This window comes from Cetorhinus maximus, chromosome 15 (genome assembly GCF_964194155.1).
Source record: "Cetorhinus maximus chromosome 15, sCetMax3.hap1.1, whole genome shotgun sequence".
Taxonomy (NCBI): domain Eukaryota; kingdom Metazoa; phylum Chordata; class Chondrichthyes; order Lamniformes; family Cetorhinidae; genus Cetorhinus; species Cetorhinus maximus.
In genome coordinates, this window is record NC_135893.1 from 85955169 (window position 1) to 85969239 (window position 14071).

Here is a 14071-nt window from a genome sequence, read left to right on the forward strand (position 1 = left end):
ATAATGGTTAGGGGCTGGGATCTGAGAGGAATATCGGCGCGGAGCGGCGGTCGAGGCCTGTGAGTAAGGATGAGTTTCTGTGGCCCAACTCCAGTCACTGTTTGTTGCCGAAAAATCCGAAAGAAAAGCGCCGCAAGGGGAGAGCACTGTTGCCGGTCAGTTGCCGGCGGTGTTTAGAGGGTGGGGGGGGGGTGGTGGTGGGAAGATTTATTGTTAACATCGACTCTTATTGACGGGGGATCGATCCGTCCGTCCGTATAAATGCTTCAGATCGACGATCGTCCGGGTCCCTGACGACGACGAGCAGTCAATCCCGGCCGAGAATGGCGATACACGCCGGCATTCTCTTACTGACACTGTTGGTATTGCGCAGCGTCCAGGGTGCTCCACTTCCGCAAACAGGTGCAGGTCAGTGCACATTGTATTGATAAAATAAAACTTGAACTGTAGCATATTAATTGTACACGTGCAAAAACAAGCAAAGCTATTGGGCTTGTGTGGAAATATACTCTGCAAAAAGTGATGTGTATGGCCGGTTTGTTTAAGTTGCTCATTTTTAAAAATCAAATGTGTATGTTATAGTGGGACTTGTAACTGGATGCCTCTGCGTACCTTAATTTTCAATTATATCACTTACTGAAATCCGTAAATGGTATAGGTTACTTCATGGGTAGCTATGGAGTATAGTATTTGTATGATTGAAGATGATAGAGTTTCACAGTTTATTCTCTCTGCCAAACTGATTCTTTGTTCTAATCAAGTGCTGTAAGCTGCCTCCTTCAAAAGTGACTGCCTGCCATTTTGGAAAATCTCCTCAGGGATGAAGCAGTGCCATCTCAGCATTGTATACAATTTATTCAATGTTAAACTGAACTATGGTCACAACTGGACCATATAAAGCCAGATGTACCATTGCTGTGTCAAAGTTTGGAACTGTATGGAGTTAAAATCTCTGCTTTTTAAAATCAAAATGTCTAGTTACCAGATCAGTACTGTGAAGTGGCTGAACTGCATCTCAGGATTCGCATCAAGCCATTAACTCAATTCAAATCCAACTTCGTAATTCTGGAACATGTTTTAATTTTTGCTGAATTGGCTGCTTGTATGCCGTTGCCTTTAAATAGGTGTTTAAGTTTTCTCTTATATTGGCATTGAGCAGAACTGCAGCTCCCGTGTTTCATTCATGTGAGAGCTGGAATTGATCTCTTAGCAATCAGACTAATTTATGCAGTGAAACAGATGGTTGGAGGTACATTGCATCTTTTTATTTCAAAGCACTAAATATTACAGCGATGATCTACTTTAGTCATTATCCAGATCTTCAAAAAAAAATGGCTCTTGCATTTTTGTTTGGCATATTATGCAGTATTAATTTGTTGAATGACAATTCATGTTGCTATACCATGGAGTGTAGGGAATGGGTTTTGATTGACAACATGACTAACCAGTTTTGAGTTAGGGTGGGAGGCATGAAACACCTTTCCAGAATGAACATTTCAGAAAAGGTTGTCACAGTTTTGGACAGCTGTCAACGGACCTGAAGGCAATGGTTTCCTTGTGCAACCTTGGTTTTGGGGTGGAAGACCCAAGGATCTAAAGAACAGTAGGAGGTAACAAAAAGTATTGCTAATCCTACATTTAAAATAAAATAGCTTAACTTCAAACCATGGAATGAGTACTTGCTTTTGCCTTCTCACCTTTGTGAATAGGAGCATTGGCTGAAAGCTTAAAGCAGCCACAACTAAAAATATGCAAATGCCATTGTGAAGAACTTCATCCCCCACCCCCGCCACCTCTACCTATGGTGCTCCCTAGTCAGTGAGCTGTTGGGGATGTAAGGAAAAGATGATAGATTTGTTTTACACAAAAGAGAGAGTAATATAAGTTGCATATGCACATCTATTCACCTTCCTTTACAGTACTCTTCCTTGTTTAAACTAGTTTGTACAATGGATATAAAACCAAAGGAGGCCTTCGCTAGTCATGGCCATTTTTATTTTTCATAGTTGATTTTTTAAAAACTAGTTGGAATTTAAAAGTGGGCAGATTTTCGGATGAAGTGTGTTCTCTCTTCTCTCCCACCATCAGCTGATGATAAAAGTACCTTGTGTAGTTTGGGTGATTTCATGAAATAGCAGTCAGTTCAGTTACTGAGAATATGGATTTGAATCTAGCTATAATTATTGTGACAAGGTTGGAATTTTAAAAAAAAATGGAGGGACAAGGAATATGTTTCAAATGTAATGTTGCTTTTAGAGAATGTGCAAATGCAGTTTGGATGGTGGGTGGGTACCCTCTGATTTAAATATTTATCCAACATTTGCTTAAAAATCTGTGGTTTTGACTCCCACTACTCACTGATAAAACTTATATGTTCCTACCTCTAAAGAAATTTCTTTGGATTTTTCACCTCATTTAGCGATTTCTTTAAATTGATAATGCCTTGCTGCTGATTTTGCAACCAGAGGAAATGGTCTTTCCCTATTTATTATTAAAATACATCATAGTTTTAACAGACTTTTACAATTCACCTTTTTATTTTTTGCTCCACTGGAAATACTTCCAGTATCTCCTCATAATTATGGTTCCCCATCCTTAGCACCATCAGCGAATCTATATTGTGTTCTTTAGGACCTTAATGGCATTTGATAAAAGGGTACCTGAAGCTGTGGCTTAATTAATATTCATTGTCCTTACTTTGTTGCATGTTAGATTATGTTGTTGTCATTTCCCAATTCTTAAATGTTGTCCCAATTCTTAACTCACATCTCACCCTTCATTTCCTTGAACTAAATCAAGCAATGCTTCTTTCCTTGATAAAAACAGAAAATGCTTGAAATACTCAGCAGATCTGGCAGCATCTTTGGCGAGAGAAACGGACTTAAAGTTTCAGTTCAATGATCTTTCATCAGAGCCATTTGATATCCTTTGCTTCTACAATATCTCTCATTACTTAAAAGCCATTTTCTGATCCCTTTACCTGAAAGTATTTCCCCGCCGTTGTAACTAAGTCTTCCACTTCTTTCACTATAGCTGCTGTTCCTCTCTCAAAGGTTGATTTCCCTACATCCCCTGCTACGTTAGCTTAAATCCTTCTCGTTGCACTACTTAATCTCTTTGCAAGGGCGATATTGTTTCTGTGTCATTGGTTCAAACATGGACTGCAGTACAACTTTTCACTGCTCTCCTTTTGTTTTCCCCCTCTCACTTCCAAACATTTATCCATCCATTCCATGATGTCCATCAGTCTGTACCCCAACCAAAAAAAAAATTTGAATGCTACCACTATTCTTGTCTACCTGCCTTGCAACCCCTTGGGTACTGTTTGCTCAACAGTGACATGATTTTGCTTAGGATCATATTACTGAGTTAACTATCAACCTCACACTTGTCTAACAGCTATCTATGGATAGTAATAGTAGCCCAAAGATTCCTTGAGCCTTTTTGACCTTGCCTCTCTGTTACCCTGGAGGTCACCCATTTTGCTCTTTGCGCATTATTCTGAACTGTGTGGCACTTCCACTTGGAGTACTATCCAACTGGATCTCAAAGGTGATTACCTCTACCTTCTGTCCTCTTGCAACTCAAACTTATGACTATCCTAACTTGTGAAATAGCAAATTGTATCACTTTTATAACCAACTAATTAGCTATTACCATCTGCAATCAGTTCACAATCCTGAGGTCAGATACACAAAGTATCGGTTTGGTCTGAAGTCTTGAGATATTTTTAGGCAATCATGGGATATTGGAGTATTACTTCATTGCAGCACAACTTCGTGGACAGCTGTTGGTGTAGCAATCCAGTTGCAGAAGTTTGGACTATGTACTAGATTCTCTGTGCAACATTTACAATCACAGTACTGTAGCAGGGGTGCAGAACAGAAATCCCATAAACAAAAACACTCTTGTCTCTTCTGGAATACAGTAAAACATTTTAGTTCAAAAGTTCTAGGTTTGCCGATAAATATCAGAAATGCTTGACTAATCCAAAAATGTGGTTACAGCCATCTAAATGATCTTGGTGTTTATTTATGTGCATTTAGCTTAACATGTTTTTAAACCACCATCAGTTGAATTTCGGGTTACAAGAAGGTGTTAAAATACCTTGTGGTAAAGCAACAGGTGACCAAATGATGAGTGGCACCCTAAACCTACCTGTTTGTTTGCGGCACATTACTGATTCAGCAAATATAACCTGGTTAATAAAGTGCCATGTGATAGATGTGTTGGGGAGGAGACAGTGAAAACCATCTAGTTATTAGAAAATGATTGCAGGTGTTTTTAATCATTTAATTTGTGACATTACTGTATACCTATTTACCATAAATTACAGTTGAACCTGTTTTCATCTTTAGTAGTGGTATTCTTGCGGGCCATCTATTGTAAATGTCTGTGTCCAGACAGTGAATTGAATATTTTTTGTTTTCATACTGTTTTGAATTCTTAAATGTTGTCCTTTCACCATGTTATTTTTGGCTTGAGTCCACATGAAAGCCTTAATGGTGGTCTCAAAGCTACCGGTTTGAATTTCATCTTGACTGACACTGATACTCCAACTTCACATAGAGCAAGCTTTTCTAGCCTCACCCAATATCCTTTTCCATATTGTCCAATTAAATCTTTTTGTACATTTGTTGAAAATGAACATTGATTGTTTTCATAGGTGCTGGATAGTCATAACTGGAATAAAGGGAGAAAACTGATTTTTCTTTTGATCAAAGTTTAACAGTTAAAATTCTATAATAAGCTATTTCTTTGAATATCTTTAAGGCAGAGGTAGATAGATCCTTGATAAGCAAGGGGGTGAAAGGTTATTGGGGGTAGGCAGCAATGCAGAGTTGAGGTTAAAATCAGATCAGCCATCTTATTGAATGGTGGAGACAGCTCGAGGAGTTGAGTGGCCTACTCCTAATTCGTAAGTTCGTATGTATTTGCGTGCCAACAATACTATAATGCAAGTATTGTTAAAAGGTGTCTTTAGACTTGAGATGAACCATTTTTTTAATGCATAAAATTCAAAAGTTTGCAAGATGAGATATCACAAGCCCCACCCTTGCCCCCCCGTACCCAGTCTTTTCATGCATGTGGATAGCTCTGCATGGACAAAAGAGCCAATAACCTGCCTGCCAGTTCACTGGAATGTGCTGTCAAATGACGATGCGGAGAAAGCAACTTTTAAAGAAAGAAAATCATCAAAATCAGCTTATTATTCTGTGATGAACATTGGAATAGAAGTAGATTAGTTAAAAAAATTTAGGGGAGAGGGGAGGCAAAATATAGCAATTTATAGCCAAATGTGAATAAGGGTAAATGGCAAACAACAAATGGCGATGCGTCAAGAGTCTGACTGTTTAAAATTTTTTCGCATACACAAAATTTGCATCCTGTTCTTAATATTAACCTTGTTACAAATTCCATTCTTATACTTCATGTATTCCGTTGCAGTGCCTCCTAGATGGTGATGAATCAAAATAAGACGACGGAGGTGGTATCAGAAGGAAAAATGCTGTTCTGATTTGTTATATTGAGTGTCTTTAGGCATACCATTGTCTGTGATTACAGTGCAAGATGTATAAACTCCTCAGTCAGCAAATAGAATTGTGTACTTTGAACAAGGAGGAGAGAGTTGACTATCGTTCAGCTGACACAGCAGTAGCATAAATTCTTTTTGTAGGCAAGTAGTAGGTCAATGGCTGGTAGGAGGTAGTTGGAGCAGATGAACCAGTCAAGTAAATCACATTTTTTTTATTATTTGCTTGTTTTCAGCTGTTATCTTTCTTGCTGCTGTTTGCCTAATTCATAGAATGATAGAGCAAAGAAGGAAGGGCCACTTGGCTCCTGACACCATTACAGCCTTGGTCCAAACATGGACAAAAGAGCTGAACTCGAGGTGGGGTGAGAGTGACTGCCCTCGACAACAAGGTAGCATTTGACTGAGTGTGGCATCAAGGAGGCCTGGCAAAATTGAAGTCAGTGAGAATCAGGGGAAAGCTTTCCACTGGTTGGAGTCATGCCTTGCGCAGGGTAAGGTGTTGTTGTCGTTGTTGAAGGCCAATCATCTCAGTCCCAGGACATTGCATGAGTTCTTCAGGATAGTGTCCTAGCCCCAACCATCTTCAGTTGCTTCTGCAATGACCTTTCTTCCAGCATAAAGACACAAGTAGGGATGTTCGCTGTGCGATTGTTAATGTTCAGTACCGTTTGCAACTCCTCAGATACTGAAGCAGTCCATGCCAATATGCATTAAGACCTGGACAATGTTCAGACTTGGCCTGATAAGCGGCAAGTAACATTCGTGCCACGCAAATGCCAGGCAACGACAATCTCCAACAAGGGAGAATCTAACCAACTCCTCTTGACATAGTGCCATTACCACAGCTGAATCCCCCACAATCAACATCCTGGAGGTTACCATTGACCAGAAACTGAACTGGACCAGCCACATAAATATTGTGGCTAAAAAAAGCAGGTCAGAGGCTGGAAATTCTGAGGCGAGTAACTCACCCCTGACTCCCCAAAGCCTGTCCACCACCTACAAGACATAAATAAGGAGTGTGTTGGAATGTTCTCCACTTGACTGGATGAGTATAGCTCCAACAACACTCCAGAAGCTTGATACCATCCAGGATAAAACAGCCTGCCTGATTGGCACCCTATCCACCAACCTAAATATTCATTTCCTCCACCACTGCATAGTGGCAGCAGTCTGTACTGTATACAAGATGCACTGCAGCAGCTCTCCAAGGTTTTTTCGACAGCACCTTCCAAACCCGTGACCTGTATCACCTAGAAGGACAAGGGCAGCAGATACATGGGAACGCCACCACCAGCAAGTTCCACTCCAAGCCACACACTATTTTGACTTGGAACTACGTTGTTGTTCCTTCACTGTTGCCTGATCGAAATCCTGGAACTCCCTTCCTAACAGCACTTAGGATGTAGATGCACCAGATAGACTGCAGTAGTTCAAGAAGATGGCTCACCACCACCTTTTCAAGCTCAGTTAGATGCTGGCAAATGCTGGCCTTACCAGCAACATCCACATCCCATGAAAGAATTAAAAAAAGACCCTTCAGCCTTTCGTGCCTGTGCCAGCTCTTCAAAAGAGCTATCCAATTAATGACATGACCCTGCCTTTTACATATACCCCTCCGAATTTTCCCCTTCGAGTAGTTATCCAAGTTCTTTTTGACAGTTATTATAGACTCCTCTTCTGCTGCTCCTTCAGGTGGTTGCATTCCAGATCATCATAGCTCACTATTTACATGAAAAAATTCTCCCCATATGCCCTCTGGTTCTTTTGCCAATGACATTAAAGCTGTTCCCTCTGGTTCCTGACTCCAGAAACATTTCCTCCCTATTTATTGTATCAAACCCTTCGTGCAGTCTGTTACTTCCAAATTGCTCTGTGTCATTTCCATGACCTGTTGCAGCAATCACTCCACAGTGCAATGTTAAAAAAGAAGGAAATAACCTTGCAAAAAAAAACAAACAGGAAGAGGAGGAAAATAGAAAAAAAGGGGATAAAACGGGAAAGTGAAAAGTATAAGTGAGGTAGGAAAGGTCAAGCACACATGCAGCGGGATTGAGAGACAAGCGTCAGTCCTCTAACTGAGACACTTAAACAGGAGGAAGGATGCAGAGGTAGACGAGAATAAATGTTCGGGAGGTGGTTTGGGGAAGCCTGTCTGTTTCTGCTGGGAGTGGTAGCTGTTGCAGCTTAGCAGACCTGCATTATGAAACATTACACCCTCCAACTCGTCATTAGTTATATCGCAGAAGAACTGCTAATGCAGCCAAATAATCTTTCTTGATAAAAATTCCAATGTGAGGACAGCCAAGGTGAATGTGGCAGACCTTTGTGTCAGTTTGAGAATAATGCCAGGAAATGGCTTAACCATGATGTCTGGCATCTCAATGATGCACATGGTCAGTGTTAGCACACACTGTTTGGCACGACAATAATCAGCCCGGTATCAAGGCAACGAACAAATTCACACTGCTCAATGTATAAAGAACAAATCGCTGGTACCATTGTAGTCAATGTCCTCTGTAATGTCTCTAGGCCTTGACACCCTTCGAAAAATGTGGCACCAAGAACAGAACACAGTACTCCAGCTGGAGTCTAATCAGTATTTTATTAAGAGTTTGAAGCAGGTTCAAGCCGTTTTTCCCCTCTAGTAGCTCTGAAAAAAAATTCAATTCTAAACTGAAGGATTTGGGCACATAGTGTAGGGTGGCATCAATGTTAAAAAGAATAGAATACTAGAAAATAATGGTCAAATGAAGCCAGGCCTCAGTTTTAGAAGTGGAATTTGAGTTTTGAACTCCTGGGGAAAGATTAGGAAATCAAGTAGTGTGTCTTGATTTCAATTTTTAAAATTCTTTAATGGGATGTTGATGTAGCTGACAAGACCACCATATGTTACCCAAACTTAATTGCCCTCGAGAAGGAATCGCTACAGTTCATCTGGCGTATGTATACCTACAGTGCTGTTCGGAAGGGAGCTTCAGGATTTGGTCCCAGTGACAGTTATTCCCTTTGTGTTCCCATGCGTCTGCTTGTCCTAGGTGGTAGAGGTCGCGGGCTTGGAAGGTGCTGTTAAAGGAGGCTTGGCAAATTGCTGCAGTGCATCTTGTACAGTGTATGGTACACATTGCTGTCTCTGTGTCAGTGGTGGAGGGAGTAAATATAGGGGATGTAAGAAAGAGCAAGCAGAACAAGATATTTGGAGCTTAGGAAAAAAACAAGAAAGGAAAGCTGGGAGTACTGTTAGTCTGATGGAGAAAGATAGGAAAGGGTTCAATAAAGATGAAAGCAGAGAGAGGTTAAAATTGAGAAAAGAATTGCTGGTTAGGCAAGCCGTTTGTCATTATTATTTACTTAGGAGCAGTGCGAAGTTCTAGAAGATTCTTGTGAGATGAAGGAGCTGATGAGCTGGATCTTTTATAGTGAACTGAGAATGGGATTGCAGCTTGAGAGAGAAATTTTTGGCATGAGGAAGGAAAATAAGCTTCCTGGCAGCACCTTTAACAGTGGAGAAACTTTTTATTCATTCGCTGGATGTGGGCATCACTTGCATTTATTGCCCAACTCTAATTGCCCCTGAGAAGGTGATGGTGAATTGTGTTCTTGAATGTAGCTGAGTGGTTTGGTCATTTGAGGGTACTAAAGTGTCGACCACATTGCTATGGATTTGAAGTCATATATAGACCAGGTACAGATGACAGATTTCCTTTACTAAAGAACATTAGTGAACCAGATGGGGTTTTACAACGATCCTGCAGTTTCATGGAACCATAAGTGATACTAGCTTTTTATTCAGCCCAGTAATGTAACTACTATATTACCATACTATTTTGTTTAAGGATGTGAATGTTGATTACAGGACTAAGAGTGGAGCCATTAACACTATGAGCTGGTAGTTTTCAGTTAGACTTGAGCAACATGAGCAAGCTGTTTCCCTGAAGAATTTAAAGAAACAACATTTTTGTTGCCCCAAGCTGTGAAGGAGATCAAGGTGGGGTGATTCAGTCACTTATGCTGCTAAGAATTTTGTTCAAATTTTGCCTTGCATATTCAGCTTCTCTTCCCATTTCTCTATTGATGGATTGGGTTACAGCTTCAGTCCCTACTGCTCAGTCCCTCAGATTGTTAAATTGCTCTTTGCTTGGCCATTAATGCCCTGCTAGTATACAACACGCCAGATTTTCCACACAATGTCAAGCTAATGAACAGGATTGTCAGGAAAATGTTAGAGATGTATTTTTATATGAATGATGACAACTAAAACTAATTTCCTGCTGATTGCTGCCTAGTTACTATCAGCATTAATGAATGTGTTTTTCTGTCCACTATCTCCACATCGGAAACTACAGAAATTAACCAAGATCTTCGCTGCTTGTTGGGCAAGATAGTACCTTTAATGTAGAACAACATCCCAGGGTGCTTCACAGAACTGTATTCAGACAGAAATAGACTCTGGGACAGCATGTTTAAACAATAACAGTATCTGTTCTAAGTCACAACACTGCAGGAGGTTGCTTTTTTCCTCATTCCCTCCCCCACCTTGCGCTCGGTCGCATAATGGAATTCGCCTCCCTTACCCAAAATCCAGCCCTGCTTCGTACACCCACTCTCCCCTAGATGGGAGGAGCCACAACTCCACCTTTTCTTAGCCTAGCTGCACCTTTCAGGATTGTTACACAGGAGATGATTGTTTCTTTGGTCCTGAGTATGGTTCATAATGATATTATTTGATGAATTCCCAACTCTTTGTTGTATCCATTAACTTTGTAACTTGAGTGCCTTTTTAATACAATTTTGAGGCCTTTTTTCTGCTTTTACAGTAAGCTGCGGTATGCTTTTATTCAGTGCCCTGACTGTATTAGGTCAGACAGCTGGTGGTGTAAAACCATTCGTCGGGTAAAAGATGCGGGTGAATATATGGATTCCACACATACCTGACTAAAAATCAACTTATTAGAATGAAACAAATTCTATTGCATGAGTTGAAATGATGACAATTATAAGATAAACAATGAAAAGAACAGACCCTCTGAGTAACTAGACCATGATAGAAATCAATACAGTAAAGAAAGAACACATGCCTGCCAATCCCCCACCAGTGAGAGTAAGTACCTGAAACACACATCAACAACTCCAAATTCGGAGTACCCAGAACCCATTAAGGACTAACCAGGTGGCAACCACTAATGTAACCCAAAGCGGTTGTGCACAAAGCAACTGTTGTTCCAGTGCTGAACTGGTAACCACAGCTATTAATCCCAAAAGAATCTCTACAAACAAACTCTTATGAACAAATCCAGGAGTAGTAACACATGCGGGTGAATAAGATATCTGAAGTATGCTTTGGTGACAAGCACCTCCCTTCTCGGGAATGCTAGTTTCAGGGTGACTCTTTCTGGGTGGGGATCTGGACCAGGTGTTTTCATAGACAGTCAGAAATTGAGGCAGTCTCCAGACAGCGAAAGAGACTTTTTTGGAATAATTTCTACACAGCAGTGAAGACTAGAATGATAATTATGCTCTATGAATTGATTTTTTTTTGTTTTAAAGTTATTCCTTCATTTCAGGATTGCTAACCTGTACACTTCTCATGAAAAATATGCACAGTCCAAGGCCAGCTTTATAAATTCAAATTTGTTAACTTTTTGCAGTATAATTTTTCAAGCATTTTATCGCTTTCTGCGATACTATGGTTTGAGCTGATGTATAATATCCCTAAAGATGGGCAAGATTGAAATACATGAGTGCTGCTCCAACTTCAATTAATTTGTTTGATTAAGCAATAGTTGTATCACTTTGATTTCTCCATAAATTATTGTTGATTAATGATAGCTGAGAAAAGCTTATACCTGTAACATCTCACAAGACAAAATGCTGAGTTAAATGGATGGTTAGACAAAATGGGCAAATTCCCACAGAGGTAGTAAGGTTAAGGCGCATCATTAGGAAAAAATGGGAGTTTTTATTCTGTATGATACCAACTTTAATATTGTTCACTGATTCTGCAATGTTTGAAATTAGGCAGATCACTTTAACCTTCAAAAACTTGTGGAATAAATGTAATGGTTTACTAGGCATGTCGTCCTCACCAGTTGTGCCTTCGTTTCCATTGCTGCCCGTTCCTTAACGGATGCCTCAATCACAAGACACATTAAGCCAATATCGGAAACTAAATTGAAGAATCTATTGGTGTGAAATAGTAAAATTAAGTCTATTAGAAAATTGCATTTTCTGGAGCTTAAATCTGCTTATTTTTGTTCATCTAACCAAGGCAGTGTTTTTCCCAAGTACAGATTGTATACTGCTCTGCGAAAATATTTAACCAACAATAAACTTGAAGCACAGGAAGATAAGTGGGAGTTAGTTAATGTTGCTCTTGAGATTTTCTAATGTCGTGCATGGTATGAATCAAATCCACAGGGTGAAAATTGTTGTATTAGTGAGACTGTTTTAGAAGCTATTTTATGTGTGGATTTCAAGTCCTTTCACAAAAAGATATAGTAGTTCAAATAGCTAGACTCCCAACCTAACCTGTTCAGTCACATGTCCAATTGAGGTGGATTTTTTTCTACCCAAAAATAATTTGTGTCTTTCCTTCCTATAGAGTGGATTATTGTTGCATAAGTCCAGCTGTTTTTAACTGATTTGTATAAATATGTTTGAAGTAATGTATAATTAATCAAGTTATTAAAATCAACATCAGAAAAAGTGATGAGTATGCAGATGTTTCCAAGTTCCAATCTGATCCATTTGTGTTCTGTCTGATTTTATAAAGTGTATAGATTTAAAAATGTATCGTTACTTGTTGTGTGTACCAGGATTCTACTGTTTCCATCATTCAGAATTCACTTGTGGGTGTAGTTTATAGGCCCCCTAACAGTAGATGTACTGTAGGACAGAGTATACAGGAATAAATAATGGAGGCTTGTAAGAAAGGTACTGTAATAATCATGGGCGAAGTAAATCTTCATATAGACTGGGCAAATCAGATTTGCAAAGGTAGCCCCGAAGATGAGTTCATAGTGTATTTGGAACAATCTTTTTAGAGCAGTACATTCTAGTGTGAACCAGGGAGCCGGCTATTCTACACCTGGTAATGTGCAATGACACAAGATTAATAATTTTGTAGTAAAGTCGCTGCTAGGCAACAGTGATCATACCATGATAGAATTTCACATTCAGTTTGAGGCTGAGAAGTGTGTGTCTAAGACTGATGGCTTGAACTTAAAGACAATTACAAGGGTATGAGGGAAGAATTGGCTAATGTGAACCGGGAAAATAAGTTAAAAGGTAGGATAATGGAGAAACCGTGGCAGACGTTTAAGGAAATATTTCATAACTCTCCGCAAAGATAAATTCCATTGAGAAAGAAAGATTCCATTAGAAGGACACACCATCCATGGTTACCTAAGGAAGCTAGGGATAGCGCCAAATTGAAAGAAAAAGAAAATTGTGAAGATTAGTGGTAGGTCAGAAAAATGGACAGATTTTAGAAACCAGCAAAGAATGACTTAAAAAAAAGAGGGAGAAATTAGAGTATGAGAGAAAGCTAGCAAGAAATATAAAAACAGATAGCCAGAGATTCTACAAGTATTTAAAAAGGAAAAGAGTAACTAAAGTGAACATTTACCCCATAGCGGGTGAGACTGGGTAATTAATAATGGGAAACAAGAAAATGGCAGAAGCGTTGAACTGGTGTTTTATGTCTGTCTTCATTGTAGAAGACATAAAAAACATCCCAAGAATATGTGAAAATCATGAGGTGAAAGTGAGGGAGGAACTTAAAACAATGACTAAGAGAAAGTTACTAGAAAAACTATTAGAACTAAAGGTTGACAAATCCCCTGGACCTGATGGTTTGCATCCTAGGATCTTAAAAGATGTGGCTACAGCGATAGTAGAGGCATTGGTTGTGATCTTCCAAAATTCCTTAGATTCTGGAAAGATCCCAGTGGATTGCAAAATCGCTAATATAACACCTCTATTCAAGAAAGGAGGGAGGCAACATGGGGAAACCATAGGCCAGTTAGCCTAGTATCTGTCATAGGAAAAATGCTAGGATCCATTATTAAGAAGTTGATAGCAAGACATTTAGAAAATTAGGAGAACCTAGATGTGGTGTACTTGAATTCCCAAAGGGCATTCAATAAGGTGCCAATGAAGGTTACTATACAAAAATAAGAACTCATGGTGTAGCATGCATAGAGGATTGGTTGACTAATAGGAAGTAGAGAGTAGAGATAAATGGGTCATTTTTGGGTCGGCAAGCTGTTACTAGTGGGGTGCCACAGGGATAGTTGGCGCCCAACTATTTACAATATATATTAATGACTTGGATGAAGGGATGAATGTGTGGTAGCTAAATTTGCTGATGAGACAAAAATAAGTAGGAAAATAAGTTGTCAAGAGGACATGAGACTGCAAAAGGATTTAGGTAGGTTAAGTGATTGGGCAAAAATTTAGCAGATGGAGTATAATGTGGGAAACTGAGAGGAAATGGTCTTTGGCAGGAAGAATAGAAAAACAGTATATTTGAAT

General features: G+C 39.5%; 1 protein-coding gene across 2 annotated transcripts in view; it reads left to right on the top strand.

The window, feature by feature from the left end:
• Positions 1–205: 205 nt before the first annotated feature.
• The window catches only part of lmtk2 (lemur tyrosine kinase 2), a 112343-nt gene continuing 98477 nt past the window's right edge, over positions 206–14071 (top strand). Inside the window, exon 1 of one of the 2 annotated variants that reach the window (XM_078558866.1) lies at positions 206–408. In XM_078558866.1, coding sequence (XP_078414992.1) covers positions 324–408 — 85 coding nt within the window. In that variant the 5' untranslated portion in view covers positions 206–323. The remainder of the gene's footprint in view (positions 409–14071) is intronic. The other variant, XM_078558867.1, reaches the window with a different exon arrangement.